General features: G+C 50.5%; 1 protein-coding gene across 1 annotated transcript; it reads left to right on the top strand.

Moving 5' to 3' along the window:
* Positions 1-5: 5 nt before the first annotated feature.
* Catsper4 (cation channel sperm associated 4) lies at positions 6-13,449 on the top strand. The gene is made up of 11 exons (XM_015994421.3): positions 6-153; positions 248-322; positions 732-875; positions 5,001-5,102; positions 7,908-8,005; positions 8,184-8,304; positions 8,502-8,635; positions 10,001-10,175; positions 11,812-12,023; positions 12,290-12,455; positions 13,028-13,449. Exons 1-11 carry the CDS (start codon positions 151-153, stop codon positions 13,076-13,078), a joined length of 1,281 nt encoding a protein of 426 aa, XP_015849907.2. The 5' UTR covers positions 6-150; the 3' UTR covers positions 13,079-13,449.
* The last annotated feature ends 2,848 nt before the right edge of the window (positions 13,450-16,297 follow it).

Below are 16,297 nucleotides of genomic sequence, written 5' to 3'. Positions count from 1 at the left end.
GGGCGCGGTAACAGCTGCCTCTGTGATCTCACCACAAGGGGAAGGGAGACGGCCTGCAGCAAAGCTCTGAGGAAAAAGGATCAGAGCTAAGATGCCTGACAACCAGAAATAGTGGATGCAGAAACCGACAGTGTGAAACCCTCGGGCACTATGGTAGGGAGCCCCTGACTGGCGCTGTCACTAAGCTGGCATCCTGGGTTGGGCAGGGGCCGTGGTCACGCTGAAGGCCTGCGCCTGTCCCCTGTAGAAAAACACCTATGAAGGCATGGGTCGGCATGAGGAACAGGTGCTCATCAACCGCAGGGACGTCGTGGATAAGAAGGTAAGGCAAAGAGGGAGGGAGGGACGGGCCGAGTCGAGACTGAGGTGACCTCCACCCCGTAGTTCCCTCCTGCAGCTCTCTACCCTTTAAATGTCCTCCCTGAGGACCTTCTCGAGGAGCTAATGCCCGCTGAGGCGGCTTCTCATAGGAAGCCCTATATGGTGATAGCCACTCACCAGCAGAGCCCCATGGCCCCCACGGTCCCCAGTAGTGACCCTCTCTTCATGATCATTTGTTGTGACTCCTTCATGGAAACCAGCATTTCATGAACTCAGGCAACAGCATCACCCTCTAGGACAGTCCCCCGGGTGTCCCGTCCCCCCCATTCACAGGGAATAGGGAGTCAAGAGTCCAGGTGGAGGCCACCCGTGGTGACACCTGCTGAAGGGAGGTCTCCGTCCCCTTCCAGGATGCCTGGGACGTGCAGGAGTACATCACTACACTGTGTGTCAAGCACTTGCTCCGACATCCCGCCTTCCAGCTGCTGCTGGCCTTGCTGCTGGTGATCAACGCCATCACCATCGCTATTCGTACCAACTCTTACCTTGGTCAGGTGGGATGCTGGCCTGATCTCTCCCTCTCCTCGCTCTGACCTGGGACAAGGAGCTTCCTTCTCAGGTCCTTGGCTCCTTGTCTGTGTATGATTGGATTCGGATGTTCTTCAAAAGTCTGGTCACCAGATGGGCCTGGTATAGCAAACCTTTAATCCCAATGCTAGGGAGGAAGAGGTAGAGGCAGCTGGATCTCTGTGAACTAGAGGCCAGCCTTGTCTGTGTAGCAAGTTCCAGGCTAGGCAGGCTAGATAGTGAGATTATGTTCAAATAAGTAAATTAAAAAAAAAAAAGTCTGTTTCCATTGACCTTGCATAGGATCTGCTTGTCAAGAAAGACTTCTTGGGCTGGAGAGATGCCTCAGTGGCTAAGAGTGCTTGTTACTCTTCCAAAGGACCTGGGCTTGGTGACCTGAGTATGGATCTCCAGAACCCGAATAAAAGCTGGATGCCATGGTTTGGTGTAGGTCTGTGATCCTAGTCCTCCTGTGTCGACATTGGAAGTAGGGACAGCAGACTTCCCCCGCCCCCAAGCTCTCAGGCTAGCTAGCCTGGAGTACTCACCATGGTAGCAAACAGCAAGAGAGACCTTGCCTCAAGGTGGATGGAGAAAACCAATACTCTTTTAATTTCCCCCCTTGGTTTTTTTCAAGACAGGGTTTCTCTGTGTAGCACTGGCTATCCTGGAACTCACTCTATAGACCAGGCTGCCCTCAAACTCACAGAGATCCTGCCTCTGCCTCTCAAGTGTTGGGATTAAAGGCCGCCGCTGCCGCCGCTGCCGCCGCCGCCGCCGCCGCCGCCGCCGCCGCCGCCACCACCACCACCACCCAGCTAGACCAATACTCTTAAGGGTGTTCTCTGATCAACATACACACACTGAGACAGGTGTGCACACACATACACACAAGCACACAGGCACTCACTTGCACACTCACACACATCATACATACAGAGGTTTTTTAAAAGGAAAAAGAAAGGAACAGAACATTAGAGTTTGCTGAGGTGGTTTACACAGAGGCTCCCAGCATTCAGGGATCTGAAACGGGGGTCGGGGGTGGGGCAGTGTCTTCAGGACAAGGCCAGCTTAGGTTACATAGTAAGTCTGAAGCCAGAGTAGACTTTATGATACCTGTGTAAGAAAGAAAGGAAGAGGGGGGGAGGAAGAGGGAGAGATAGAAAGGGAGAGCGAGAGAGAGGGAGAGAGGGAGAGGAAGGGGGCAAAGAAAAAGAGGAGGAGGAGAAAAGAAGAAACAGTGAGAGAATTCTTCATGTGTGTATCCAGCTGGAGAGCCCAGGTTTGCCTCAAACTTGCCATGTAGCCCTGGCTGGCCCCCAACTCATGACAGTCCAGCCCTAACCCTGTAAGTATGTAGATTGCGGGTGTGCACCACACTTGATAGATTTCTTGTTTTGTTTTAGGTTTTATTTATTATTTGGTTGTTTGTTATCTAGTTAGTTAGTTTGAGACAGGATCTCACTACGAGGCCCAGCTTGGTCTCAAACTTATGACCCTCCTGCCTCAAGCTTCTGAGTACTAGGATTACAGGTATATGCCACCATGCCTGATGAGGTTTAATTTGCTTTTTCATTTGTTTGTTTTTTTAGACAGGGCTCCATATAGCCCCAAATGTCTTATAACTCACTATACATATAGCTGAGGACAAATTTGAAAGCCTGCAGCTTCCTCCTAAGATTTAAGACCTAAGTGCTGGGAATCCAGGTGTGAGTCACCGCACCTGTCAGTTTTATTTCTTATGAGGTGTGTGTGTGTGTGTGTGTGTGTGTGTGTGTGTGTGTGTGTGTGTGTGTGTTGTTTAAATTCAGCATGTCCATGCAGGTGGTGATGGATGAGTTCAGAAAGGTGGTCAGTGGCCAGATCACATACGATCTTTATGTCAAGGGAGCTAGTTTGTATCCTACGCCATTGAAAAAGCAGGAAAGGATTTAAAACAGCATTGAAGTGAAATTACCATGTGCATTTTAGAAAATGCACTGGGTGGGGTCTGGAGAGATGGCTCAGTGGTTAAGAGTATTTGCTACTCTTGCAGAAGACAGGAGTTTAGTTTCCAGAACCTACATTAGGCAGCTTACAATTGCCTGTAACATAAGTTCCAGGGATCTGACGCTCTCTTTTGGCCTCCAAGGGCATCTGCATGTGTGTGCTACACATACAGACAAACTAACACACACAACATACATATTTTTAAAAGAAAAGATTTTTTTTTTTTTTACTGTGAATCAGTGTTTTGCCTGCATTCATGTCTGTGTGAGGGTGTCAGATCCCCTGGAACTGGAGTTCCAGACAGTTGTGAGCTGCCATGTGGGTGCTGGGAATTGAACCCAGGTCCTCTGGAAGAGCAGCCAGGGCTCTTGACTGCTGAGTTATCTCTCCAGTCCCCAGAAAAGTATCCTATAAAAAGGCACAGTGTGGACAACAAGGCAATGAAGAGGGCCAAGACTGAGAGAAGATGGGTCAAAATGGGTGAAAGATGTCCAGGTGAAAGACATGTGATCTCGACCAGGACAATGGAAGTATGTGAGAAGAGCCACTGAGTCACATCCCTGGGTTCTTCTGCTTCCTCCCCATGGTCCTTGGATTGAGCCCAGGGCCTTGCACATGCTGGGCTAGCGTTATACCACGAGCCTGTGTCCCCAACCCCATGGACTTTTCTGATGATTTACATTGCTCGTTAATATTTAGTGGGCCTTTGCTATGTGCCACCTTCTGTTACTACATAGCCTCCTTTTATGCGTGTAGACAGAGACTGCAGGAAGTTGAGTTTGTGCCATGAGCAACAGTGTCGGGGTTGGTGCTATGGCTGGGACATGGAGACCCAGGAGAAAAAAGTTTAGAGAAGAGTGCAGAAGTTGGTACAGGACATTTGAGGGGCTAGGAAGTCCATATGGGGAGGGCTCAAGAGGAGTCGATAGATATAACAGACTGCAGGTGCTAGCCAGGTGATGGTACACACATCTTTAATCCCAGCACTCGGGAGGCAGAGGCAGGCAGATCTCTGTGAGTTCAAGGCCAGCCTGGTCTACAGAGTAAGATCCAGGACAGGCACTAAAACTACACAGAGATACCCTGTCTCGAAAAACCAAAAAAAAAAAAAAAAAAAAAAAGAACAAAAGAAAAAACAAGCTTTTATTATGGGTCTCAATTGAAAATGCTGGGTTAAGAATGTAGTTCAGTTGGTAAATCAGAAATTCAAGGACATCTTTGGCTACATAGTTGAGGCCCACCTGGGCTACATGAGATTGTCTCAAAAAATATAGTAGAAGAGGAAAGTAAAGCCAAGCCTGGAACCCTAGTGTGGAGTTTGTGACTGTAAAGATCAGACTTGAGAAGCCCGGAGGTGGGCAGAAGTGAGTGTGGGTAGCAGGAGGCCCACATGAGGACAGGGACTCTGCTGGCTGCTGGAGTACAGAAAGAGGCAAGGTGACTGGTGTGCTGGGGTGGACTCCATGGACTGGGGGTGATGGGGAGTGGGTCACAGCTATGAGGACGCTGAGAAAACAAGGTGGAGGTTGGTCAGAAGTGGATTTGGTTTTGGACAGACCCTAATTACCCATCCACCTATTGATGCACCCAAGGTACACGTCCTGGATCTACAGAGGGAGGGCACCTCCGACCTGACCCAGACAACTTGGGATGCTGCAGCCACAGGGGTAGTTGGGACCAGAGTAGCAGAGAAGTTCCCTAGGGTCTGGGGTCCTGCAGCTCCTGACAGAGGGCATGCCTGTTTTTTGTTTTTTGTTTTTTTTTTTCCCCAGTGCCAGAGTTTGTTTAGCTCTTCCTCACCTCCCTTTCCCAAATAGCCTACTCTAGAGGCTGGGGTGAAGGCCAGTCATGTGCATCCAGGTTCCTAATTCCCCATCTGTGAGATGTGACAGAACAGAAAACTACTTTTGAAAACAGTGTTGACAGTCGCTTGACACCGTATGTGAAGGGTCTTAGCACTACCTGGCATATGTGCAAAAAGTGTCCCCTAAAGGAAACCATGGAGATGCTAAGGAGGAAGAGTAGCCGGGGTACCCTCACCCGCACCCCGCCTCTCTCCAGCCTGGCGCAGACCCTGCTCACGGATGTCTCTGCCTCCCTCTTTTTCTCTGTCTTCCACATAGAAACACTATGAGTTCTTCTCAATCATAGACGACATTGTGCTGACGATTCTTATGTGTGAGGTTCTCCTCGGCTGGATCAATGGCTTCTGCGTTTTCTGGAAGGTAAGGTCCCGGGAATTCCTGTCATTACTGTCCCCTCATCCCCCTCACCCTGGTGTCTGCAGTACATCAAGTCTTTGCCTAGCAAAATAAAGGTTTTATATGGAGAGAGAGTGTATCAGTGTGAGGGGATGGGGAGGTTACAGGTATGTCTGGAATAGGGCAGAATATACGTCGTTCAGGAAGTGCCCCGTCCAGGAAGTGCCCCGTCCATGTGTCTGGACCCCTGCTCCTGCCTCCCAAGCTCTCTCTATTTACACAAACCCAGGTTTCTGTATCTCAGAGATGGAATCAAGGAATTGAGAGTATCTGTCTTAATTTACATGATTCTGGATCAGGACTCCATGAACTTTTTCTATAATGCAGTAATTTGTTTTGTTTTATGGTAGGGGATGTGTTTGTTTGGTTTGGTTTTTTGAGACAGGGTTTCTCTGTGTAGTCCTGCCTGTCCTGGAAATTAGTTCTGTAGAGCAGGCTGGCCTTGAACTCACAGAGATCCACCTGCCTCTGCCTCCCAAGTGCTGGATCAAAGGTGTGCCCCACCCCTGCCTAGCTCAGTGAATTGTATTTTAAGCTTTATAGGCTCTAGTCCCTGTTGCAACAATTGACCTCTGTCAGGCCGCACACAGCACAGCCAGAACGCAGATGGACGGGAGGGGCTGTGTCCCAGCATAGCTTCCCCCCAGGTGTGTCGATGAGGTGTTTGTCTGAAGGTCTTACTATGTTTCCCAGGCTCACCCCACACTCCTGAGCTCTAACGATATCCCTGGCTCAGCCTCTCAGTGAACTGGACTAAGATCAGCTCTAGTCCAGTAAGAGTTCACTTGCACCAAGCACAGTAATGCACACTTATAATTCCAGTCGTCTGGAGGCTGAGGGAGAAGGGTCAGGAGTTCAAGGCCTACCTGGGCTAGATAGTGGGACACCATCCCCAGAAGACAAAATGCCTCACGTCTGGACAATGCAATTTGAGTTTTGTGTAATTTTCATGTTTCCCTTCTGATTTTCCCTCTTCCCTCACTTTAAAATGATGAACTGGCTCCTTGGGATGTCTTCTTTTTGGGAGGTCTCTCCCAGGCTAGGCTTCTGCTACTCTGGCTTTCCTTCTTGGGTTCTAGAAACTCTCTCTGGCAGAGTTAAAGAGTCTATGAGCCCAGCGTGGCAAAACCTTGTATCCTCAGAAAACAGGTCAAGATACGGCATACAGCAGGAGCTTAATACTGGGTGGATGTGTAGTCCAGCTTGGCTAGGCCTTTTGCTTTGACTCCTAGTGAACCAAGGGTCTCAAACTTACCAGGTCCTTCAGTCACTGTCATACTGCCCTGAGGAGAAACCATGACCAAGACAACTCGTATAAAGAGACCACTTACTGGGGGCTTGTTACAGTTTCAGAGGGTTAGTCCATGATCATCATGGTTGCAGGCAGGAAGGCATGGAGCTGGAGCAGCAGCTGAGAGCTTTACATCCTGATCCACAAGGATCCACAGGGAGCAGGAAGAGAGAGAGAGAGACACTGGCAGCACAGCCTTCTCTAACAAGGCCATGTTCACTCCAAGAAGACCACACCTCCTAGTCCTTCCCAACAGTCCCACTCCCTGGAGACCAAGCATTCAAATAGATTAGCCTATGAGGGCCGTTCTCATTCAGACCACCACACTAGGCTTGCTTACTCACCCACTCCCTGACCCTCTTCTTACTTTGAGACAAGGCCCCACTAAGTTTTCCAGGATGGCCCTGAGCTTACACTGTAGCCCAGACAAGCCTTGAACTTGTGACACCCCCAACCTGCACCTTCGTCTCCTAAGTGGCTGGGGTTACAGGCCTTGATTCCACAGAGAGGCAGACTTGTGTCTCCCTGTGTGTGCGGTGTTGTGGCCCAGACTCTAAAATGTGAGGAAGGCTTGAGTCTGTTGGATTGCCTCCCAAATTTAAGAGCATCTTCCATTAAAATATGGCTTTCTTTTTGAACATTACTTCAGTCACACATTGACAAAACTCTGTAGAAAGCCACGCAGTCCTGGATCCGATCCAGTCCCTCAGCCTGTCTTGCCTCCGTTCACCTCTTAGGTAATCTTCTCAGAGCCCGTTTATCCTCTCAGCTGTTGTTTTAAATCCTAGGCAAATAGGCATGTATTTTTAGTGCTCCCTTTCCTGACGGTAGCCTACCACAAACAATGCTTTGCGCTTAGTTGGTACTTATGGGATCCTGGTAATCTTTCTATATTAGTACATGATGAATGTACAATAGTTCATTCTATCAGTCTATCATTGCTGGGCACGTTCGTTGTTTTCAGCCTCTTTTGTATTTATATATTTATTATTTTTGAGACAGGGTATCAACTCCCTTTGTAGACCAGGCTAGCCTCAAACTCACAGAAATCTAATTGCCCCTGTCTCCAGAGTGCTGCAATTAAAGACATGTACCACCAGGCCTAGCTACTTTAATTTTATTAATTATAGTGTATGTCACACTTCACATTAAGGCAGGAGCATCCAGGAGTTTTGAAGTCACCTAACTACACAGATCATCATTGGCTAAGGAGCTATTGTGTGTGTGTGTGTGTGTGTGTGTGTGTGTGTGTGTGTGTGTGTGTGTGTGTTCTCTGTGAGTCTCTGAGAATGGCTGTTTTCATAGGCATAGGACTGTGATTGTGTGTGTTTGTGGCACCTCAGGGGTGGACAACCAGGAGATGGCAGCTGGCTAGCTTTGTTCTTAGAGGAACACTGAGTCTCCCATTGTGTTAGGGCAGATGGGATGCTCCCATGGGCTGGGCTTGATAGACCCTTTTGGGCTGCTTCCCCATTCAGGACGGCTGGAACATCCTCAACTTCGCAATTGTCTTTGTCTTGTTCATGGGGTTCTTCATAAAGCAGCTTGACATAGTTGCCATCACCTACCCTCTCAGGTGAGTGGGGAGCTCCGAAGGAAAGGGGGGTTATCTGTTCGGATCCCAGGAGTGAGAAGGGAAGTCGGTACCCTCTGGGGCTCAGCTCTTCCCCTTGGGGAGGTTGGTGGGAGGGAGGCAACAAGAAGGAAAAGGTCTTGGAAGGGTCAAGGGGCACCTCTGAGAGGCTCTGCCACAGGGCACTTCGGCTGGTACATGTGTGCATGGCAGTGGAGCCCCTAGCCAAGATCATCAGGGTCATCCTGCAGTCGGTGCCGGACTTGGCCAACGTTGTGGCCCTCATCCTCTTCTTCATGCTGGTCAGTGCCTGCCAGGCCCCAGCCTGTGTCCTTCCCTACACAGAACCTGGAGGGTGGAGATGGATGCCCAGGGAGGCAAGGGGCTTGCCTCTGAATCCTTGTGGGTCCCTGGCAGCATTTACTTGCATTAATTTGCAGGTCTTGTCCAGCTCCAAGGCCATTGGGTGAAGTGAGGTGGGTTTTGGTCTCTTTGACAGGTCTTCTCTGTGTTTGGGGTCACACTCTTTGGTGCATTCGTGCCCAAGCATTTCCAGAACATGGGGGTTGCCCTGTACACCCTCTTCATCTGCATCACCCAGGATGGATGGCTGGACATCTACAGTGACTTCCAGTGAGTACAGATGGGTTCTTGGGCTTGTGGTAGGTTCTTGTCATCTCCTTGTGGTAGGGCAGGACTGGAGTTCCTGGAGGTGAGGAAAACTATGAGAGGGGCTCCTGGGACTTTGATGAAACTGGCCGCACAGGAAGTGAATACACAAGGAAATCATGGGGCAGGGCCTTTGGCTTTGTGGGACTCGAACCCTGTTCCCATAGAAGCCTCACGCATTCACAGGGCCGCCTGACCCTGTTCATGGAGACTTCTGCTATCTACAGAGCTGTGTGGCTCGACCTTGGGCCAGGGAACAGGTCTGAGGTTGGGCCTGAGGTTCTGAGGCGGCCTCCAGCTTGCAGGAGAGCACCACACACCTCCTAGAGTCCTGGGAAGTTTGGGTTTCAATGCACTCATTCTCAGACCTGCTCCCCAAGGGCATTTTTGTGTTCTAGTCTTTGCTTCTTGGAGGTTCAAGTCCAACCTCATTCCATCCCACTTCCCTTTGTGAAGTAGAAGCCAAGTAGGCAAAGGGGTTCTGTAGTCCCGGGTAGTGGACACCTCAGCATTCAGGAAGCAGAGGCAGGAGAATCAGGAGTCCAAGTCAATTATAGCCAACTTGGGCTGTAATAAGACCCTGTTTCAAAGAAGAGAAAATGGGGGGGGGGTGAAGGAAGGCACCTGGGGATGGAGCTCAGTAGGTAGAGTGTTTGCCTAGCCTGGGTTCAATCCCCAGAACTACAGAAACCAACACTGGTGCCATTCACCTACACTACACAGTTGGAGGCCAGCCTGGGCTAACTTGAGAACCAGTCTTAAAAAAAAAAAAAAAAAAAAAGGAAAAGGAAAAAAAGCGGGCATCGTAGTGCACGCCTTTAATCCCAGCACTGGGGAGGCAGAGGCTGGCGGATCTCTGTTTGAGGCCAGCCTGGGCTACGTGGACTGCACAGTGAAGCTCCGGGGTTTTTTAAGTACTTTCCTCTGCACTGGCTCTGTGACATTAGACAAACTATTCCACTGTTGGCCTCAGGCTTGAAGTGATCTTCCTGCCTTAGTCTCCTAAGTGCTGAGATTACAGATGTGGGCTGGGTGGTGGTGGCCCACACCTTTAATCCCAGCACTCAGGAGGCAGAGCCAGGTGGATCTCTGTGAGTTCGAGGCCAGCCTGGGCTACAGAGTGAGATCCAGGACAGGCACCAAAACTATACAGAGAAACCCTGTCTTGAGAAACAAACAAAAAAAAGAAAGAAAGAAAGAAAGAAAGAAAGAAAGAAAGAAAGAAAGAAAGAAAGAAAGAAAGAAAGAAAGAAAGAAAGAAGAGGAAGAGGAGGAAACCGAGGCGTAAAGGGCCAAGGAAATGATGGCGCTCCCGACTGCCGTCCCCAGGATGGAGGACAGGGAGATCGCGATGGAAGTCGGAGGCGCCATCTACTTCGCTATCTTCATCACCATCGGCGCGTTCATCGGCCTCAACTTGTTTGTCGTCGTGGTGACCACAAATCTGGAACAGATGATGAAGATTGGGGAGCAGGGGCAGCAGCGTCAGATAACGTTTAGTGAGGTGCGTGGGAGGCGGGGGGGCACAGGGAGTGCGAGGAGGAGAGCGTGGGCATGAGTGACGTGTGTGTGTGTGCGCGTGTGTGTGTGTGTGTGTGTGTGTGTGTGTGTGTGTGTGTGTGTGTGTGTGTGTTTGCACACACACATACAAAGCCAGCTCCAAAACCTGGAGGCAAGGCCTTCATATCTGTAATGTCCACTCAGTGACTGAAGCTCCCAGGGGCTGGGTATGGATCCCTAGATGTGCCATAATAATTCAAAGCTGAGCAATGGGATGTCATCAGGGCATTTACCCAAGGCATCCTCAAGTTCTTCTCTATGATGGGAATGATAATAGTACCAGCTTGCCAAGACTCTCATGAGAATCGTATAGGGTCTGATGAGTGCTTGTAAGTAAGTGCTCAATAAATGAACTGGAGGGCTGGCTCAGTGGTTAAGAGCACTGGCTGCTCTTCCAGAGGTCCCGAGTTCAATTCCAGCAACCACATGGTGGCTCCCAACCATCTGTAATGAGATCTGGTGCCCTCTTTTGGCATGCAGGCAGAATACTATATACACAATAAATAAATAAATAAATAAATAAATAAATAAATAAATAAATAAATAAATACATACATACATACATACATACATAAACAAATAAATAAATAAATCTTAAAAAAAAAACAGAGTACTTACTGCTCTTGCAGAGGACTTGGGTTCAATTCCCAGAATCCACATGGCCACTCACAACTGTCTGTAACTCCAGTTCCAGGGGATCCATAGCCACCTTCTGGTCTCCACAGGCATCGCATGTACATGGTGCCCTTACTTATATGGTGCGCTTATTTACACACATGCAGACAACACATACATGTAAAATAAAAATAAATACTGGCTGGATGTGGTGGTACACACCTTTGATCCCTGCAGAGGCAGGTGGATCTCTTAGTTTGAGGTCAGCTTGGTCTTCAAAATGAATTCAAGCCAGGCTACAGAGAAATCTTGTCCTGAGAAGCAAAACAAAACAAAACAAAGAAAAAGAAGCAGGGCAGTGGTGGCCCATGCCTTTAATCCCAGCACTCGGGAGGCAGAGGCAGGCGGATCTCTGTGATCTCGAGGCCAGCCTGGGCTACCAAGTGAGTTCCAGGAAAGGCGCAAAGCTGTCTCGAAAAACCAAAAAAAAAAAAAAAAAAAAAAAAAAAAAGAAAGAAAAAAGAAAAAGAAAGAAAAGAAAAAAGAACTTAATGTTGGCTACCCAGTATTTACTTGGTAGAACTTGCAAAAGGTGGAGGAGAAAGTGGAGTACTTTGAAAAGGCCAGAAGGCTAAGACCATCATTACTTCAGAGTAGGGAGGGGCTTTAAAGGCTTGCTGGGGTGAGAATTTCTAAAGGGATCTGAGAGGGCCTTACGTATACACTTGATGGAGTTATCATACAGCAAGGTAGGGAAGCTAAGATTGACTGGAGCTGAGGACCGGTGTTAGAGTGCTTGCCTAGGTGGCTGGAGGCCCTCGGTTCCATCCCTAGTATGCTCAGATAAGATAACATAAAATGTTATAATACCAAATACGGTTAAAAGGGGCATGTCCTAAGAGAGTCATCCTTTCTAAAGTCACATGACCCTGAGCTGTCTATCCCTCTCCATCTAATGTCCCCAGACAGGCAAAGATGAAGAGGACTGGGCTGACGACCTGCCACTGGTGCACTGTATGGAGGCCCGCAAGGAGATTTCTGGCCTCCCCCAGGAACCGCTGGTTGGGGGTCCCCTGTGCAACCTCACAGAAAAGACCTTCGATAATTTCTGCCTGGTGCTTGAGGCAATACAGGAGAACCTGACGGAGTACAAAGAGATCCGGGAGGAGCTCAACACGTAGGGGAGGGTGCTGGGGAGGCAGAGCGGGCCCTGGCCTCGTTGAGCCCATTTTCTAAGGAACTCGCCCACAGTTCATGCTTCCCAGCTCAGGAGCTGGTGTCCTGACTTTCGGGTCGTGCCTTTCTCCCAGGAGGGCCCTGCGTGGCCTGGGTCTCCCTTAGGGATGCTTCAGAAGCAGTGAGGGAAGAAGGGAAGGGGAGGGTGCACACCAGGGGGGAGATGGAAGGGCTTGGCCAAGGAGCACAATGTCTCTTCTGCCCCAGGATCGTGGAGGAGGTGCGCTCCATCCTTTACAACCAGGAGCAGGAAAAGGAGCTGTTACACAGGCACGCCTCCAAAGCCCTGTCCTTACAGAGCGGGTCCTCCTTAGATATGCGTGAGGTGGCCACCCAGCAAGACTTGATCTCTGCACTGGTCAGCAGGGAAAAGGTACGCATTCCCTTCCCTACCTAATCAACACCGCCCCCCCCTTCCCCCACAAACACACCATAGCCCCCACAGGTACTACGGCCAAGATGTCCTTCCTTTCCTGCCGACCCTCTAAGATCCCCACTCATTTCAGAGGGCACCACCCCGTTCGGTCGAGTCTAGTCATTTTCTTCTCAGAGAGGCCAAGCTCCCTCCCATCAGGCTCCACCCTAGGAGCCACCCCCCCCCCCCGCCCGCCCCCAGCACCTACAGACTTATCTTAGAGTGGCTTTTGCCAGCTCGGCTCTTCCTTGGAAACAGTCCCACATTGGAAAAAGGTCCCCTTTCAATCCATCTAGGGTGCATATAAGCTGTGTGTGTGTGTGCGTGCGTGTGCGTGTGCGCGCGCGCCTCTTAGCTCACAGGACTGGAGTGGAATGGAGTCTTGGGAATGCCTGAGCTCCCCAGTTCTGAGTGTGGGTTCTACCCATGCTAGAATTACTCAGATGGGGCAGCTGTTGAGACAGGAGGAGGAAGAGGCAGTCTGTCCCCTCAAGGTAAGCAGAACGACAAAAGGACCCCTTGGCTTGCAGGTTCACGATTCTAGCACAAACATGCTTAGCAAACACAAGTTCAGCCTCTGAAGAGCAGAATGGGCGCCAAGGGGGCCTGCACCCACCCGGGACCAGCTGCTGCATCGCCCTGCATCCCCGACTGGAGTCCATTCCTCTCCCTTGCACCCGGGGGCAGAGGCCAGGGTCTGCGATGGTGGCAGCATCTGCATGGCTTATGCCTGTGAGCTTGAGGTCCAGAGGAGTCAGGACGGAGGATTCTGGATGAGAATGGAAGCCCCACAGCAAGGATGAGCGCAGAAAGGGGTAGCCAGGCTTTGGCCCACCGGTGACTTTCCTTGACCTCTGCTCCAGCTCCGGGATGAGTCCTGGGTGGACCCCGGCACTGAAAAGAGCCAGGTCAGTAAGGCTGTGTGCACCAAAAATAAAATTTCGTGTTATAATCAGTGTGTCTGACTGGTTGTTCTCAACCTGCTTCACACTCTTGCCTTTGGTCTGCGAGGGGAGATAGATCTTGCTTCTTAAGAGCCAGAGCCCAGCCTGGGCTTCGAAATGAGATCTCGTCTTGGGGTTGGTCTGATGAACCCCTTAGGGGCTTCCGATACAGTGATGGAGTAAAATTTACCCCCTGATCAGTTTGACTTTAATGGTAGAGATAGAATCCCTGACCTTAGAATCCTGAATTTGGGGTGAGGGTGCTGTTTCTGGGTCTCATGGTTGGGAGCCCCGTAAGATAAAAGAGTCCCTCCCTTCTCCTCTCTCCCTGTCTGAAAGTGACGGCTGCTCCTCACTCTGGGGAGTCCCTGTCTGGTAGGGTCACCACTGACCAAGTGTACAGGTGGTTCTACCCTTGGACACCAAAGGGTGGCTGGTTAAAGCGGGAGTCCCCAAAGGTCTTCTGGATTACAACAGCACTGAGGCTTGTTGGGAGGACGTGGGAAGATTGTGTGCATCAAGTGAAGTCTGGTGGAAGAACTTCCGGCCTGTGGCTGGAGCGGTAGCTGAGAGCTACATCAAGATCTGCAAGCATGAGGCAGAGAGAGATACTGGGGGTCGGGGAGGCTTTTGAAGTCTCTTTCTTGTTTGTTTGTTTGTTTGTTTGTTTGTTTGTTTGTTTGTTTTTCTGAGACAGGGTTTCTCTGTGTAGCCCTGGCTGACCTAGAGCCCATTCTGTAGACCAGGCTGGCCTCGAACTCAGAGATCCAACTGCCTCTGCCTCCCTAGTGCTGGAATAAAGGCATGAGCTACCACTCATTGCCAGGCTACACCTTCAAAATCTCAAAGCCACCCCCAGCAACCCACCTCCCCCAACAAGGCCACACCTCCTAATCTTTCCCAAACGTTCCATCAACGGGGGACTAAGCATTCTAATAGATGAACCTATAGGATCTGATTCAAATCACCGCAGAAAAAACTGGGTCAGCTCAGGCAGAAGATCTGGATTCTCGAGTATCAACTGGAAACCCAGAAGCTGGAAGACCAGAGTCCCTGACACTCAGATACTCTGCTGTTGGTGACCGGGAAGCTGTGTGGCCCAGAGTTCTGCCCTGCTGTTCAGGAAAGGCTGACAACTAGGGGCCCTGGGGATACTCACTCGTTGGAACTGCAGTCCCCAGAGGTCCTCTGATTGCAGCTGATGGGAAACACTGCCTCCCCCCACCCCACCCCGCCCCTGACTCCGCATCAGTATTGGCTCTGACTCTAAAAAGCCCCCTGAGGCCCACAGGGAGTGAGGACAACAGAGTGGGTAGAGTGCTCGGCAGGCAGAGCGGTGGCACTGGTGACCAGGGTACCATGCTGTCCTGCAGTCTGTCCCTGTGTTCGGGCCAGAGCTCCTTCCTAACACCCATCAGCACAGGCATGGGCAGCCACTGGCTGCTGCTGCTGCTGCTGCTCCTAAGTAGGGACAGAGCCTTCAACCTGCCCAGTGAGTACCCAACACCCTTTCTGCCCTCCCCGTGTGGCTGCTTTTCTGACTGGCTGAGAGATGAAGAAAATGCTCAGAAACCCAGGTAATACCTGGATTTCTCTCCGGTCGCTAAGGGAAGCTCGGCCACTCCCTAACTACCCCCCCTTCAGCTGTCTACAGGGTATGGGGTAGAGGCACCAGGGAGTTTTAAAGAGAGAATGACCTCTGCCCCTCTAGCCTCATGCATCCCTTCCAGAGCGCTATCTTTGCCTGCCTGCCTGCTCCGTCTCATTTGTCTGCTCGTCTGTCTTTCTGTCTATCCTTCCCATGTGTGGCGGGTTAATAGTTTGGGCTTTCAGCAGGCTGAGGCCTCAGGTGTTCCCACCTTGGGGCTTTGCCCTTCTCTAACAAGATCAGCAGTCTGATGCCTCACAGTTTGAGCAAGGAAGGCATTCTGGGTTGTGAGTTCCTAGGTCAGTATGAGGGAAGGTACACGAAAGACGCTGTGTGTCAGCAGCTCCCCAGGGCTATGACTTTGACCAGGGACAGGAGCCTCTTTGATAAAGCAAGGAAGAAGCACACTTTAGTAAGTGTGGTAGAAGCAGCAGCGAGGTAGGAGAGCAATGACTCCAGCAGCAGGTTCCACGCCAGGCCTGCCCGCCTGTGCCAAGCACTCTGTGAAGGCATCCGTTGCCTTAAGATGCCCAGGGTCACAGGGAAGTAGGCATTGTTAGCTTTGTAGTGCTAGAAACCGGGGCTCAGAGTCACGTGTGGATTTCCGTGTCCTCCCAATCACACAGTAGGGATTGTCCCCAGGTCTGACTCCAGAGTCTAGGTCACACTCCATTGCTAAAAGCAGGGAATCTCAATGACCAGGAAGATTTTCACCAAATTTGAAATTTCAGCCTATTTCCAACTAAAATCTCAATCAGGGCTTGTAGTCTAAAACTGACTCCTGTTCTTATGGAAGGACAGAAGGAAGCTGACTTTGGTAGCACAGACCTGTAACCCCAGCACTTGGGGAGTGGAGGCAGGAGGATCAGAAACTCAAGGTCCGCCTAGGCTACAGTCTCAAAAGAATCCAAAAAGGAAAAAAAGTAATAAAAACATGAAAGAAAAAAGGCCAATAACATCCACAATATTGTGTGTCGTGGTGTGTGTGTGTGTGTGTGTGTGTGTGTGTGTGTGTGTGTGTGTGTAGCCTGAAGAGCTTGACCCCTTGGAGAAAGCATGAAGTCAGGTCAAGTGTGGTGGCGCATGCTTGTAACCCCAGCCCCAAGGAGGTGGAAGGGCCAGGCATCAGACCGTAGAGAGAAGAGGGAAGTGTAGGGGAGGTGGCAGGGTCCAAAGCCCTGGGCCCTCAGCCCACTGAAAGCCCAAAC

The sequence above is a fragment of the Peromyscus maniculatus genome, chromosome 2 (genome assembly GCF_049852395.1).
Source record: "Peromyscus maniculatus bairdii isolate BWxNUB_F1_BW_parent chromosome 2, HU_Pman_BW_mat_3.1, whole genome shotgun sequence".
Taxonomy (NCBI): Eukaryota; Metazoa; Chordata; class Mammalia; order Rodentia; family Cricetidae; genus Peromyscus; species Peromyscus maniculatus.
The sequence above is the reverse complement of the archived record's forward strand: the minus strand, read 5'-3'. Positions and strand labels throughout refer to the sequence as shown.